The sequence below is a fragment of the Drosophila rhopaloa genome, unplaced genomic scaffold, assembly GCF_018152115.1.
Source record: "Drosophila rhopaloa isolate 14029-0021.01 unplaced genomic scaffold, ASM1815211v1 contig_178, whole genome shotgun sequence".
Taxonomy (NCBI): Eukaryota; Metazoa; Arthropoda; class Insecta; order Diptera; family Drosophilidae; genus Drosophila; species Drosophila rhopaloa.
In genome coordinates, this window is record NW_025335059.1 from 10625783 (window position 1) to 10643017 (window position 17235).

At 43.0% G+C, this 17235-nt stretch overlaps 1 protein-coding gene across 4 annotated transcripts in view; it reads left to right on the forward strand.

Moving 5' to 3' along the window:
* LOC108049052 (zinc finger protein 704) overlaps positions 1 to 17235 on the forward strand; it is a 119719-nt gene that overhangs the window by 60309 nt on the left and 42175 nt on the right. For all 4 annotated transcript variants that reach the window (XM_017130081.2, XM_017130082.2, XM_017130084.2 and 1 more), the window contains exons 3-4: positions 12849 to 12967; positions 13046 to 13263. In XM_017130081.2, coding sequence (XP_016985570.2) covers positions 12849 to 12967; positions 13046 to 13263 — 337 coding nt within the window. The remainder of the gene's footprint in view (positions 1 to 12848; positions 12968 to 13045; positions 13264 to 17235) is intronic.

The window sequence follows — 17235 nt, forward strand, 5'->3', positions numbered from 1 at the left end:
CAGAAAAATTAGAGGCGGATAGAACTTTTTATTTCAGAAAGTTTAAGCTAACTTTACAAGTGTGACCATGAAACCATTTCAACTAAGTTAGCTTACAAATGTGACCATGCCTACGAAATTTGGGTCAAAACTAGGATAAGAAATTGCAATGTATTTATTTCAAATTGATTAAAGTTAATTCCAAATCAGTGGAAGAACAAACCGGAGTATCTAACAGGGAAATAGGTGATATTCTGCAATTATCACTTTGCCCCATTAATATCTCGACAACTGCAGAGCATTAAATTTCCGACTTGCAATTGGAGCGATTGTCACTCGCCGCTGATGGTTGCGTATTCCATTCCAATTTCAATTGATAAGCCTCGCGCGCCGCAGTCGAAACTATTAGTTAAGTGTGCAAAAAGCAGCAACATCAGCGGCTGCGCTGAATGCCGGCCACGTTCTCAATTGATAATAAAAATAATAACAATAATAATCAAAATAAAGAAAGCAAAAAAAAGGAAAAGAGGGAACTGAAAACTGAAAACAAAAAGCCCAGGCAGGCGGTAAAATATGGCGCGTCATGTCCAGCCAGGGGGGAGGGGGAGGGGTCTGTCGGGGGTGTGGGGAAAAATGGAACTGGGGGGTGAGGGGAAAATGGGGGTTTGGCGGCAGGGGGCACTTCAATTGCGTCGTAAATGCCAGCGACCATCCCCAGTCGAAGCTAAAAACAGCTGGAAAAACTAAAACTAAAGCCAGGCGGCATGTTGCTGTTGGGACAGCCAATGTTGCTGCTGCTCTTGCAATTGGTTGCAGCTAGTGTTGCAATTGTTGCTGCTTTGGCTGCTGCTGTTGTCGCTTATGTTGCTGCTGTACTTGCAATTGTTGGTCCTGCTGTTGTAGCTTATGTTGCTGTTGGTGGACTTGTTGTTGCTGCTGTTCTTGCAATAGAAGCTGCTGTTGCTGTTGCTCCTGTTGCCGGCAAAAGAAAAACAAATTCAAAAATGCTTCTCTTAGTGTTTCTGTTTCATTGTGTCGTTGGCTGTAATAAAATTCAAATAAAATTCAATTGAGTTCATCGCGAGTCGCTGGGCCAGTTTAATTTAATTAATTACATTGAAAAGAGAACGCGAGATGTGGCATGTGGCATGTGGCAGATGGGGGGACCGGGGACACCCTGTAGCTGTGAAACCGAAACCGAAACTGAATATTGCCGGCTTGCCGGGTCTTGCTGCAATTTCAGTTAGTTTATCATTGCTCCAGTGGCCCTCTGGTTTTATTTTATTATTGTTTCGAAACACGCCTGCGAATGCGGAAATATTTTTTCCTCGCACACACAGATACGCAAATAAGCTGTAAGCACAAAGCTCTCGTCGAGTTGAGTGTGTGTGTGTGTGTGTGAGTGTCTATCGTCGCCATATTCTTTATGTTTTGATATGCCATCTGGAGAGCAAGAGGGAGATGGCACGACGGGGCACTCACACACACGTGTAATGATAACAACTCGCTCACCTTGCGCGGCACCGCTCCAGCCCCCTCCAGCTCCTCCTCCTCTGCCCAACGAGTGACACGCGCTTCTCGCGTAATGCGACGTAATATCAAACGGGCAGCCCCCTCCCCCTGTTTATAGAACCCCCACCCACTCCTCACATTACTAATCTGAAATGTGCTTTTCTCGTTTACGTGTGCGCGCTCTTCTTTCCACTCGGAATTTGGTTTTTAATGCGTTGCTTTTTATTATTATTAATTTACATAGTTTGGCAACCGATCTGATAGTTTGAGTAAACAAAACTTTATTTTTCTCAGCGTTTTCCGTATTCGTTAATTCCCGGGTAAACAAGTCATCAGTTGAATAATGTTTACCTCCAGCCGGTTGTTAGTCTCAAAAAGCTACAATTTGTTTGATGTAATAGTTGATTTTGTTACTCTATGAACTTTAAATATCAATTTAAGTTCATCATCAAAAATACTTTAAAATAACAAATTAGTTAGTCAACCATAAGCTTCTGAAATAAGCCTTTGAAATCTGAACAATATTTCGTTTCAATAATAATTAATTAACTTCCACAGCTTAGCTGCCTCTAGTTTATTTGAGCTGAATTTTAATTATCTGAGCATTTTCCTTTTAATAATTGTTGTCAACTTGTTCGTCAGTCGTGTAATCTTCGTAAACTCCAGCTAACAAGGAAAGTCCAACTGCAAATCATCTTTGATTCTCAGGTAGCCCATCTACAACCTTTTATTACCAGCCATTTTATGGCAGGGCAATTGCAGTTGACAGACAAAGAACGCATAATGATACAGCAGAAAAAAAGAAAATAATCATAAAAAAGAATCAGAGAAAAAATGGAAGCGAATTAAGTGCGGAAAAAAGTGGTAATAAATATAATAAGCGCGTAATTATCGCGTAAATGTCAATTTACGCGGCGAATGCGTTGCGTCAGTGCTAATTTTTAACGCTCGAGTGGACCCCATCTATATGGAAACCTACCCCCTCCCCCCCATAGATCCCCTACTAGGGGTCGTTCGTCTAATGAAAGCGTGTAAGCGTCAATTGGCCAGGTTACTCAGTTATAGTTAGGTTTGTTGTTGCTGCTGCTGCTGTTGTAATTGCAATGATTAACAACAGCACAGCTCCCCCCCTTTCCACCCTCTAACCCCTATCCCCCTCTCCCCCCGTGCAGTTGCATTCGCCGCTGTTGTTTATTGCAAAAACAAACAATATGGGAAACTGGCAGTGAGCAAAGAAAAGCAAAAGAACAGCACAAAAACACACACACAGAGCGGCAACAACAACAGTAATAATAAAATAATTTACAAACAAGTTTACCGTTGCAAAACAAAAAAGAAAAATAAGAATGAAATCAACAAAAAAAAAACACGACAAATTCAGAACAACAATAACAAGTTGTAAATAATTATTCAACAAGTTTTACATAGATGGGGAAAAACAAAAAAATTATGTCTTAAAGTCAATTAACCAAATCGACTTTGGCTTTAACTAATGTATTAGTCATGGTATCGATTTGATACCGATTTCCAATGTAAATTGGCTGAGAAGCATTTAAGCTACCCTTTGGCAGAAAATTCCAGTGACGAAGGCTGCATAAACAACGTTTTGAGGTGACGTCAAGAAAATAGCAATAACAACGGGGAAAGCGCACGACAAAAATGAAAAAGCAACAACAAAACAGGGAAAAGGGAGTGGGATGAATAGGGGAGGGGGTGCTGGTGGAAAAACAGAATTCAAATCCAAGTTGGCTGGCAGCGGCAATTAGCCGAGACTTGAAAAATATTTGCCAGTTGTTTTTTGTTTAGCTTTGTTCTCCACTGCTGCTGGCAAGCGACTATGTACAAATATTATTATGAGCGACTGTTTGTCTTGCCCTCAAAAATACGCCGAGAGCCGAGCACAACAGCTCGCAAAAAAAGAAGGAAAAACGAAAAACGAAAAAAATAATACTTAATTTCAGTACAATAAAAAGTCAAGTCGAGCGCAAAAGTGGGTCAAAATTATTATTGAAGCAGAACAAAAACAAAGCCAGCAGCAAGGCAACGATAATGGCAATGCAGAAACAACAACAAAAGGCGGGGAGAGGGGTATTGGGGATGGGGGATGGGGGGGAGCGAGAAAAATTTATAATAATTTTCTAAGCGACGGCCCCTCGACGGCAAATTATTGAAATGCATTCGCATTTCGCATTCACCCGGCCAGGAGAGACACTTTAATAGCAGGGACCATATAACCTATATATACCCCTCGAATAGAGCCCTCTCTCGCCCAGAATTTCCCCCCAAGTTGGGCTATCCATTGCCCATGCACCGTTCCAATGAACGTAAACACAATTTCCCAATGTTCTGCACGAATAGTTTGTTTGATCGTAAAATTTTATTTCTGCATTCAAATCGCAGCGCTAAACAAAATGCAAAAAGAGCGAAGAACGCGAAAAAAAACCAAAATGCCATTGCAGTTGTGTGCTTTTACACAGAAAGAAAAGAATATCATATAACAGATAATTATATCCTTTGTAAATGTTTAATCATCTGAGGTGTGACATATTTAAATACGTTAGTTGCCTTTCAAATTCGATAAATACATACATTGTTCACCAAAAAAATATGATCAGCGAATATAAAATATCTAGTCTCTTCTTTTAGTGCACTTTGTATTTTCAGTTTGGGCCGGTATTTACCCTTTGCTTACTGCTTATGATTTGGCCAAGAATAAGTTTCGTTTCGTGCAAAAAGGAATCCGAATCGATGCGGTTTGGCAGAAGGGTCATGAATTCCCTCGAAAAGTGGAGGTTTTAGCCAGAGTGTTGAAGGCAAAACGAGGGACTCTTTTGTGGTCAGTGGGGAACAATCAACTCGGCCCGACCGTAATTTGTAAGGCAAATAATGCGAATATCATACAGTTCGGCGATACATATCCATGTTTACTTGCAGCCTCAAATCTGGCATTCAATTTAAATGTGAGCTCCATTTAAAATGAATTTTCCTGAATTATTTATGCCCAAATGCATTAATAGACTGTGCCAGAAAAGCTCCATTTCACCCCACACCTTCGGCGGTATAGAAAGATGCAATATAGTGGAAGTCAAGAGGAGGTGGTCAGAGCGAATGTGTTGACGTTGATGGGCAAAACAATCTGTTGAAAAACACATCAAGTGGAGGATGAAAAAAAAAGGGGGCCAATGGGCGCATATTCGTACCATTTTCGTCAGCTAGTAAATTTTTAGTGGCTCCGGCTACTGTGACCAGTTCGAATTGGGCACACACACATAGCCAGAGCGGCAAAATAAATAAAAAGTGCAGATCGCGGCTGGGCAGGGGTGTCTAAAACAGCAAACATGATCAACAGTTGCTCATAAATTAAAGTTCGCCATCGTTTCGTGTGCCGATTTTCGAATCGCAGGCCATAAAATTTAATGTGCACACACTTACATATGTATGACCGAGCGACCCAACGGGAGGCGGAAGGGGGCGGGGCCATAGATCGGAGTATTGACTATACCATATAGTACGGAGTTTTGAAGTAGACTGTGCTGTGCTGCACGCAACATTTGCACTGCGGCCAAAACGCAAATTTCGAAGAACCAAAAATTAGATTGAATTGTTTCTCCTTCTGCTGCAATTGTAGGCTAAAAATTGTGGTACAAGGGGGATGGTGATGGGAAGGGGGGGCATAATGACCGACCTGGTCTAGGCAATTTGATTGAGTTGTTTCCAATTGAAATGGGAAAAACGCTGCGGGTGTTGGCACTGATGTCTGACAGCAAATGACTGCGAAACCACTTCGGAGTGCCTTGCAGTGCCGGGCCGGGCTAAGACAAAAGTCATTTGGTTTTTGGTCTGGCCAAGTCGAGGAGGCAAAAGGCAGTCTAAACCGCAGCGCAGCTCTGTAATTTCCAGTTACAGTTACAGATTTCTAGCCTGCCAGCTAGCCGAGCAGTGATTTGGCTTATTTTGCCGGGCCTGCGGTGGTCGGAATAGCAATTGCCTTGCAGTTCCTTCAACTTCAGATTGCAAGTTGGAGTTGGAGTTGGAGTTGGAGCCACATGCAGCGGTTCTTGGGGCAGTGTCAATTAGAGTTCGAGTTGAGTTGGGAGGGGGTGGTGTCCTGTGCCTTGGGGCACTGTCATTCCCATTCGGTGACCCACAAGATTCCGTCAAATTGTCGTGTCACGTTGGATTTGGCTAATTTGACTGCCAATGAGTGCCACGCCTTCACCTTGACTTGGCCATCTGAGGCTAACTAAGGTAACCAAGTGCAGGGTTAAGCAGTGAGTTTTCCCCGGGTTTTCCCACTTCACTTCTCCTCTTTCGATAATTAAAGTGTCCGCTCGTTTGTCGGACTGTGGCCGTCGCGATTTGTTAATTGAATTAAATGTTGGCCAAGCGAGCGGGTCATCAAAATGCAGGAGACGGCATTGTCGTCGCACTTTGATGGGGGCATTGGGATTGGGACACAGTCCGAGTGTGCAACCCAGTGGCAACTTAACTGTATAACTGTAAAGGCAAACGCACGTACAACTGCCGCCAGCTTTGCGGCATCAACTTCGAGTGGGCCAAAACGTACATATGTGAGATCGCTTCGCATGGTGGGCCAATGACGAGGATTTTAATTGAAATTGACGTTGTTAATTGATTAGCTAGCTGAAAGCATTTTAAACAAAAGAAAGCTATTATTCTTGCTGGCATTCAATTAAGTGGTCCCACAGGATTTGGATGTTTTATTAGCTCACGTTGTCATTGTCTTAGAGTTTTATGATTAGAATTTTAAAACAGTTGCAAACGAAAGAGAAGGTTCGTCACAAAGCATGTTTCCACCTATTTCAAACATATATCATATTTTGATATCATCTTTTGTCTATAACTGCTATTAATTTTTATTGGCATTAACTTAGCAATTAGTTGCAGATACAATGGTGAATTATTTATTGCCGGTCTTAAGTTAATTGGATAGAATTCCTCATTATTAACAGTCCTTCTAAATGATCTTTAAATAAACACATATTTGTTTCATAAATCATTATTAAATATGACAAAAGTTCTGGTTATAATCAAATAATGAAATAATATATGATATTTATGATTTTAAAAGAACATTTTTCTTGGTTCTTATGCGTTCATTTCGTTAAGCTCTTACTACTTATTTTTCTTTGTTACACAAGTTGTTTAAGGCTTTTTAAAGATTATTGTGTTATTCCCAACGCATCCCACTGTGCTTCGGTGCCCACAGTGGCTAATTCCCATGGTCTTGCTTCTGGCTGGCCAGTCAAGTACCGCTAAATTGTTGCAGCAACTGCAGCGAATGCAGTAAATGCAGCAACAGCAGCAGCAGCAACTGCAACTGCAGCACCGACGCTTCCTGACGCTTTTCGCTCTGCATGCTAAGTAGCTGGAGGCGATGCCGGCGACACATGAGCGGCAAACAGCAGAAGCAGCAGCGGCCCACATTCAGAGTGCTTTGCCTCTGGCAGGTGTGTCAGTCCCCCTCCGCCTCCCCCACCCCTAAACACCCCCTCCCACTCCCAATGTCTGGGCCAATGTCCATAGCCCGGTGACAACTGGCAGCTTGTTACGCCCTTTCGGCTGTCGCACGCTTATTGCTCTTGTCACTGACTGCTGCCTGTTGGTAGTTGGCAGTTGGTTTTGCTATTTGCCTGTTGGTGTTCCCGCTTTTTTGAGTGGGAAAACCTGGCGGAAATCCTCTCCCTGCGTCACGTCACGTGTACGCTGTACAGGCAACTTTTCAAATTGAATTTCGCCGATTTATCAATTTCCCAAAAACACAAACAATAGAAAGTGGAAATGGCAATGGAAATGGCTGCCGGCATCGCGCTACAACATTGGCCATGGCTAATGACATTTTGGGCCAGGTACGAGTAGTACAGTAGGCCCCCGATGGCAAGGTGCAGTGCCTGGGGAAAACCCAGCCCCGGGCCACTTTCAAGTTGCCTCGCTGCCTTGTCGAGTATTCCGCTTTTCCCCCCAGGCCGAAGGAAAAGCCGCTCATGTCCGCGCATTTCTAATAAGCCCACGGGGCACACCTCAGCTCAGCTCGGTTCATTTTAGTTCACTTCGGTTCAGGTCCGCCTGCCGCTCAAGTTCAAGTTGAGGCCTCCTGTCGCCGACGTCGCAAAAGGGAAGGAAAATGGAAAGAAAAAACAAACGGCAAATGGCTGAAACAGAATCGACATTGGCGCGGAATTAATACGATTTTTATTCATGACTCCTGCAGTGAGAAAAACAAGATTGAAACTAAGTTTATTTCTTGAATAGACAAACAGGAACAGCAACCTTTAAATTCCTTATTACTGACTATTGTATTCCAGTCCCATCAAAAATAAAACACAATTAAATGTCTAAAGTGCCATATAAGTCAAACATAGTAAATACAATTCCATTATTATTAAATAGAAATAGAAATTAAAATAAAAAATATTTAAAAAAGGAAGCATTTTATATATAATAATAATACAAATATATCCTAAATAAATATAGTATTTAAACTAAAGGTCCTAAGGCTATTGATATTCCGCCAATTGATAGTGATCAATCTTACGAAGAAGCAAAAAGTTGAGCCTATTTTGATTGTATATTTAGTATCATAGGGACCTCTTTTATTTTTCTTTTTTGTGTTCAGTTTAAAGTCCGGTGGCATTAAGGAGGACGTGAAGCGGTAAGGGATCGTGGCCCATGGGGCGATAGCCAATCTGTTTCGGCCGCCGGCTGGCTTCCGTTGCCGGAATGTGGTGACAATGTCTTCTTGGGCTTTTCTCCGCCTCTACCTTTTGGCTTAGGCTTTGGCTTTGGCTTTGGCTTTTCCTTCTGGCTTGTTTTGTTGCCACAGACAATTGCATTGTTGTTGTTATTGTTGCCTCCTTGGCCGTTGTCGCAATGCTAGTAATTTGTGCAAATGAGCCTCTAAAAAGGCGTGGAGCCTTTCGGACGTGAACGGAAAACCAGGAGGCCATTTCGAGGGGAGATGGCGAAAAAAACCGAAATAGACAAAAAATGTTTAAAGCGCCATTCGGCTATGTAAACGATGTGGGTCCCGCCGAAAATGAACAAGAAAGGAAAGCTGTTAAATGTTTTTCCCTCCATTTTCCAGTGCTTCGTTTTCAGATTTTTGCCATAGTTCAGATGGCTTCGTTTTGTTTTTTTCTGCTGTTGCGGCAGTAAAATAAAATGATAATACCGTTGGCTTTAAATGTTAATTGAGTTGCCGACAACCAGACCAATCCTTAGACTTAAGACTGTACAAAATCCAGCCATTAAACGAGTCATTCATACCCATTCAAACTAATCAACGAGAGCACGTGCTCCGCCCCGCGAGCCAAAAAAAAGATAAATAATAGCTTCCCAACCAAACCATAAACAACCACGCACCGGGGAAACAAAAATAACAAAAAAGAAGAAACAGCTATTCCAGCATAACTATTTACTACGCCTACTCTGACGTTTTGCCATCGTTATCTGCAAAAAAATTAGCAGAGACCCGAATCAAAATAAACCGAAAGTAAACATTAGCCAGCGGGGAAAAAAAACTCACGCATACGTCCATAAATGGGGTGATAAAGCACCCGGCAAGACGAAAAGGCCCAAAACACACCAAAAATAACACCCTCCCCCCATCCACAGAAAAAAAAATACGCACACATTTTACTGTTACGCACAGCGCTTGTTTTCGATTTAATGCCGCGTATATCACCTGCAAAAATGTTGGAATTTCGCTATTTGTTTACCCCCACAAATTTCCGTCTCGACTGGCGCTACTTGGCTTTAAGGCCACATCCCCAAAAGTCGGGCTTTTGTTTGCTTAACTCAATTTTATTGTTCGTTTTCGCAAAAAAAAAAGAAGAAACGGGCGGGAGAAGATTGAAATGAAAAAAACAAAAATTATGTGTGTCAACGGCGGGCAGGGCTACAAAAATGAAACCTCCAAATTAACAGGGACAACAACAAAAAGAGGTCGCCTTGTTTAAATAAAATAAACAAATAAAGAGGCAGCAACAAAAGGCGAATTTAAAATGCGGCATGTGAGAAAAACTCCCAGAAAAGGCGGAGGGGCAAATTGACTCACCTCACGCAATGCAAAACAACTAAAAACTGGGCAAAAAACCGAAACTAACAAAAACAACATCACCTTGAACAACAACAACTAACAACAATCCCAGGCACTTGTCTGCTTTTCGGCCTGTCCAAAAATAAAACCAAAATAAAAAAACACAGACACAAATTTTTGCGTCTGACAACGTCATGGGCAAAATAATATAGACTTAAAAAAAACAAATCATAAAATGTAGTCACAATATTGAATAATAAAAGTGCGTGCTCATTTGTTTTGATTTTATTTTCGCGATTGGTGAATGGAAAGATTTTGAATATGTTGCGCATACGCACCGTTGCAAACTAGTTGAAACCCAAAACGATAGCGCTTCCTGTCTAGATGTCATAAAAACGCCCATCTGTTAGCATCGATCCATTTTTGGGCCAAAAGACTTGTTATTACACGTTTTCCTTTTGTCCAAAACGTATTTACCTTCAGTTGGCTTTGTTGCTATTGCCTTTACTTTTCTTTTTCTAACGAACATTTCCGCTTTTGTTGTTGCTATTGACATTGGCTTGAATAGGCGTAGATATGTGTGCCATGGAATCTTGGCCCTTATCGTGCAAACTGATAAGTTAAAAGCTCTTTCGCATGGCACACAAAAACCTCAATGAAGTTGGGGGTAAATATAAAAAAAAACTTTTGTTGTTGCCCTCTGCGTTCTAATCACAGAAATCAGCCAACGACTTTGGTTCCTTTTGTTCTTTTTTCTTTCGCGGGCTTTTATTTTTGCCTGCGTATAAATTACACTTGAAAATTGTTTAGATTTTGATTGGCGATATCTAAAGGGGCCTTTTCTTGTCAGATTGCAGGCCACGACGGAGTCGCCTTGTCTCCGGCTAACTCGCACTTGCGCTTTCCCTGGGCAATTTGGTGAAAGTTTTCCGACCCAGGCCGAAAACAAAAGCGAATCTTGGGCACGTGGCTAATTCAATAAGCTTTAATTGCAAACTACAAGCTACAAACTGCAAACTGCAAGCTGCAAACTGCAAACCGCACAGAAATCAAGTTGAAATGGAGCTGCAGCCAGCGAATTTCATGCAATTTCCACTAATTTCGCCGCCACATGCAAACAACAAGCGACTCGGGGGCTAAGTCCTCCTCAGTTCGGGGCATATCATATTCGCATCTCCTACTTCCTGACACTGCAATGTAATTTTGCTTTCAACACCTCTTTTCCAACGCGACTCCGCGACGGTTGTTGATTGCGCGGCCCGGCGAACGTGGTCAAATAATGGCCAATGTGGCGAAACAGCAACGGTTTGCCGCATTTCCCAGCCTGGGAAAGAAGTACGAAAAGCCTGGCCCCGAAATCGGGCGCGAATATATCGCATTTCAATCACGCGCTCTGGGGCAATTTACGTGCGGCCACGCAGCGAGTTGGCCGAAAAGGCAACTTGGCTGGACCTCAGAGAAGCAGCATCACAATGCAACATCACAATGCAGCATTGCAACTGCCGCTTGCAGTTTATTAAAGTTGGCTTTTCCAGCGCTGCGCATTGGGGCGGAAAGCAAACGGCCTAACGGTACGGATTGTGCGCATTAAATGGCCACATCGTGATGGATAAAAACCCCTTCCCCGTCCCCCCATACTTTCCACCTCCCCTTTCCGTCAGGCACGCGCCTTTTGCCGGCCGGCTTGGAAATGGGTAACAAGAAACAGCACTGATTCTCCACGGCTGGGGAAATGTCGATTTATGCGCGAATTTACTTTTATGCGATTAGCAACGATCTGCGGCAGAAATTTATCGTTCAGTTTAACAAATTTAATTGGGACGGAAATCCCGGCAAAAGGTGCTAGCGCATTAGACAAAAGGCTAAAACCTGGTAGCCGACTAATAAACTTTTATGGCCCGCTGTTTGGCCAAGGAGCTGCATTCGGCTAAGTGCAGTCTTGGCCCACGACAGCCCGCGGCTCTTCCCATTTCACAATGGACTTTGCAGCACGAGTTGTGTTTTCTGTTTTCTGTTAAGCGTTTTGGTTTCGGTTTTGGCCCAAAGCAGATGGTCGCCGAAAGATAAGAAAGGGGAGTTCCTGCAGCCCGGGATGTTGCAAATAAGCCGCTTAAACTCTAAGCATCAATAATTGCTTGCAGCAGCAACATACCCATCCATCCATGAAGCTCCCTATTGGCCAGGGATGAGTGCTGCTTTCCTGGCATAGTTTAATCCTGGCACGCAGCAAGTGCTGGACGCAATCCCTGGGACAAGTGGTGGTGGCCCTGACGACGTCTCAATAGCTGGCATTTGGCTCAATCGGCTGGCCCGGAGTGGGAGCACTCAGCTTGATTATGGCGGGTGTGCCAAATCAGTTTTCCCATTTCAAATGTTTTGAATTTATGACAGTGTCGCGTCTTTATGGTCAACCCCCCCTCATCAATCCCTCGATGCATTCGCCATTGTCGCCGGCTGCCTTTGTTGAGAATATAAATTTGAGCGAACAAACACAGTTCATAAGGATTTTCGCCTGATTTGGCCAGCGAAGGTTGCGCCAAGGTTAGCTTAAAGCCAAGTTGCATGGAAAGCCAGCCAGTCCAGCAGATCTGGGAAATCTACACGACCACTGCGAAGCGTTTGACGTCGCTTCAAATATGTGAGGCCATCGGAAGGAGGCCAATTAATGACGAAACAATAACACACACAATGGGCGGCAGTGGAATTCAGTGGCCGCAGAAATTAGTTAAATGGAAAAATAGTTTTGCGATGTTTTGCATTGAAATGCCGCTCGAAGCGATTATCGCTGAAAAGACCTCGTGGCATTGTTGTTGTTGTTGTTGTGCAAATTACAACAATATGCGGCCGCTTTGATGTCTAAGCTAAGGCTGCCGATTGCCTGCGTGTCTATATCTTTATCGGCCAGTTTTCTAGTTTCTATATGTAGATGAGTGCTTGTGGGGGTGGCTGATAAAATCAAGAATCACAACTGGGTCAATGCTTTGAGTTGCAATTGATTTGCCACTGGAATTAGGTGGGCCTATAATCTGTATATATGTATATATATTGTAAATATTTAGGCCGTCCATAATCCGAGTTAAATATTTCATAAAAATGACTTTGAATAGTGGGTTAAGGTACAACTGTCTTAATTTAATTTGTGTAGAATTATTGTTAATATCGGCAAACATAGCAATTTACTAATTTTATTCATTAGCTCCAAGAATAACCCATCAATTATTTTAATTCAAATACATTAATTTATAGTAAAAGAAAACTCGAATTTACAATTTGTCTTTTCTTTCTTCTTTATTTCCAGTGCACGGAAACGTCCGGCCAGCGATCACCAGGACTATAGCAGCGATCCGAACAAGGACGAGGAGACATGCCGTGCCGCTGAGATTCTGTCATCGATGAAGCTGCAGAGCCCGCATGGCGGTAGGTCATCCTCCGCCCTCGTCCTCGTCCCCCTCCCCGCCCCGTAACCGACCCCAATTAATTTTGCCAATTTCTTAGCCATGGCCGACAAGTGCTCGAGTCCCGGCAGCAGCTCGTCGGCCTCCTGGAGCTCCGGTTCCGCCTCACCGCCCCTGAGCGACGACGGCCACGCCCACCACAGCCCACACATCATAATGTCGCCACACGATGCGGCCAACGCACGCATACGCACAACATCCGTGTCCACGTCGGACGAGGGCATTGTCATCGACTTCAAGGAGGAGCGCAAGAAAAAGGTGAGCGATTCGATCCACGTGCCCTAGAATCTAGAACTTAGAATTTAGAATTTAGAATCTAGAATCTATTATCTAGATATGTATCGCAGGGAATGCGGTCAGAGGAATCTGGGCTGTTGGCGGTGAAGCATGACATTTTGTTGCATTTTAATTGCAACTTTGTGTATAGATTTTAATTGCCATAATTATGTAAATGTCGGTCGGTTCTTGGCACGGCCACACGGCGTATGCTTGATGCCACACCGCCGCACACAGCGTCCATTACTCATACGCAATGTGCTGCAGGCGAAAGAAATATAAAAAATCAAATAAATGTCGGAATCGTTTTCGCCTAGGAGAATGCCAACGCATCAATCACACAAAAGGGCAATGTCAGCAGCTCGTTAACTTGGCGAGCGCAAGCACACACACTCGCCCGAGGAGCAGTAAAATCAATAACCCCCAGCTCCGGAGCTTTAGACAGTTGGCTCTTTAATTAATTATGTTCGGGCTTTAAGGGCCCCTGCCTGAAATCGAGAACCGAAACAGAAACTTACGCAACTGAAAACCAACAGAAACACCCGCCCCCTTCTAACTTTTAGCCATAACCAGCGGACAGTCTGCCGTTTGTTTGCCCAACTAGTTACGCTTTTGCGCCCGCTCGTGTGTTTGGCTATTTCGTTTAGAGCTTTTAAGGGCTCTTAACAGCAAACAGACAAAAACCTAAAAACGAGCAGCCGGCAATGACAACAAGAACAACAACAGCGACAATGGGCAGCAGAAAGAACAAATATCGAAGTGAACAGCAGCCGCGGCAGAATATGTTAACCTTGAAAGTCTGATTAGATTTTCATATGGTGGTTATATGTTTTATTTACACACCGTCAAGCCCAAAGTGCACTGCGAGAAAAGCTCAGCAATGAAAAAATAGAATTTATCGTTTACTTGGGCTTGCGAAATTCGCTTTAATAAAATTATTCTATATTACATATTCTATATTTGCCTTTTAACAATTTCATTTGCATTTTAACAATTTCATTTGCCTTAAAAATCTTTTAAATTAATATAAATTAATGAAAACTTTTGCCATCATATAGAGTATGTTTAGAATACCTAATGAACAATAGTCTATCCACAATGAGTCATCGCTGGGATTGAAACTATTGATAAATGAGCTTGGGAAGTCTTCATAACAACTTGACTTCTCGCCCAAGTCCAATCAATTTTCCATTCATTTCAATTAGTCAAACGTTTTCGAGTCTTCGCTGCCAGCAGCAATTGCACTTTCACTTTCCATACCTGTTGCACAACCGAGACGAAAAAAGTGACCAAAGCGTCAAACTTCCTGCTCCGCTCGTCGGTGTTAGTCCCAAAAATAAAAAAAGGCAGTCTGTGGCTGGGAGTGCGCATTTGAATTTATGTCAGAGTCGGCCGGCCACGCCCACTGTTTTTGGGCTGAGCAGGGAAAACAAACAAATGCACAAACGAACACAATGGAAAAGTTTATTTTGCCAAGGCGTGGCTGCTTAATTGAAAAGATATATGCCGCGTTTCCGCATCTTGCATCTCGAATCTCGCTGGCCAGCAAAAACACAAGCCAGCTGGATGGTTGGATGGCTAGCTATAGATGGATAAATGTACGATCGCCGTGCTGAGAACGAACGAATGCAATTAATGTCTAATTGTGCGCAATTATTGTCAGTTGTCAGCTGTGTGATGTGCCGCATCAGAATGCACTCGCCCCGAATCGAATCGAGTGGAGTGGCGATCTTGAAGGCGTCCACGTGGCGCATACGTAATGTCATCCAGCTGACATTACTCATACGCACTGTGGCGCGTGCGGCTGTTACCAGATGCATCGACGATGATTAACCTTCATTGCTCGTCAGCCCGTCAGGCGATTCAAATGGAGCGGTATACCATAACCAAGTAAAGTGTAGTGAAACACACTAAAAGCCGATTCATTCGCGGTGGCCTTTGTCTCGCTGGATCGTCACCACCATCGTGCGGGTTATTACTTAAAATGCAGATTTATGTGCATTCACCATTTGCCATTTACCGCCACCCGTGACAATCAGGGCCGCCTGCCTTTTAATCAAGGCCCTTGCAATTGCACTTCCATTAAGGCATAGTCGTACAGCTCCAAGGCAACCGCCTCCCCCCTCGCCCACCGCAATGTGTGGTTAAACGCTCGCCCATTAATTTCTTAACCCACAACACACACTCACAGGGAGTTCGCGATGGCCGCCAAAGGAAAGCTTGAGTGGGAAGGCCACAACTCAATCCTGGAGGGGAAATTAAAACGCAAACAGCCACGACTGCAATGTGACAAGCAATCAGAGCCAACAATTTGCGGTGACGAAACCAAAACGTTGGAAAAGTGACTCGACTTTTGGATCGAGCAGCAGCTTCTCATTGAATTTCCCCTGAATTTTCGCCTTAATTGGGCCAACCCTTTGAGGGCCGCATCACCATTCACCATGTAGATGCGGCTAATTGCACACGCCATGTTCTCTAGTATACGCTTTTCAAATTCCAACTCACAGTATAGCATAGTTTTTTTTTGTTCCGTCTAATTTGTTTTATAATATCAAAAGGCAACAAAAACGGCAAAGCCAAAGCAAACAGGCAAATTATAGTGCACAGAGCAGACAGCGCGGCGGGTTATTGCGGGTTGGTGGAGGAGGGGCGGTGCACTGCTCAGGGTGGTAAAAGGAGGGTGTTGAAGGGGGGTGAGGGGGCGGATGAGCGGCGTTGCGGTTAGCTGGCATTAAGCTTTCGCAATGCCTGACAGTTGGAACACAAACAACAATGGCGGGCGGAAAAGGGAAAGGGCGGCGGAGCTGCATTCGCGGCCAGCCAACATGGCGCGGCACACGTGTCTGTGTGAGCCTTGGCTTAGCTGCTTTGGCCTTTTTTGACAAATGTGCGCGCATTTTGCAGCTGACAGCAGAGAAGCCAATACACTAATAAAAAATGTACGCCTTTAATTGGGCATATCGGCTCACTTTTGTCTGCAGATCATGTTTTCAAAAGAGCAAAACTATTTCTTAAAAATAAGTAATTGGAATTGGAAGCTAAACAGCAAAATATATTTAAATTATTATAGGTAAAGCCCAAATAAATGTAATATTTAATTATAATTTTACCAGTGTAGTTGAACTGTCCACTTTCCATTTGGACAGCAAATTGTATTTATAAAAATATATATATATTTTTGTTCCTTCTGTAATTGAAGCTTAAAACTGAGCCCTTTAGTTTATGTCGACCATTTCATTATTTAAATAATGTGATGTGGAAGTTAAACGGCAAAAAATATATAAATTATTATTGGTATAGTCGAAGTAAACACATTATCGATCCCATTGAATATGCATTTATAATTTGATCAGTGTAGTTGAACTGTCTGCATTCCATTTTGAAAAGAAAATTTTATTTTAGAAAATGTTTATAGATTTATTATTAACGCAATTGGGCCTAAAATCTTGGGTCAGCAATGTCTTTATTTGTGAACAATCGTGGTTGAAAATGGAAAACTGTCTTGGTCTTGGAATAAATACATTTTTTTTTTACAATACTTTTTTATAAGTGCAGCAGTACAACAATTGCATTCCGATTTATTTTTAAACAGTTGCCCTTTTGTTTTTAAATTGAATTAAATTTATATTGATGATTTAAATTTTTGGCCTCACCTGCGCCCTTGGCTTTGCCTTATTTCCTTCGCGTGTTTTCGCTTAACTTTCTGCAAATTATTTTTAAACCGAAAACCAGAGCAGAGCAGCGCAGAAATATGGCAGAATTTAATTAAAATTCGTACGGCGAGTGTCTTTGAGGGGCTCTGCAGCTCTGCAACCTTGAGTCAACATTCACTCACCACACACTCGAGCACCTCAGTACCTCAGTGCCCCAGCACCTCGGCCGCAGCCTCAGAAAACAAGCGGCAATTGCTGCCTTCGGCACTTTGCACATAGACCAGCATCGACGTCAGCATCG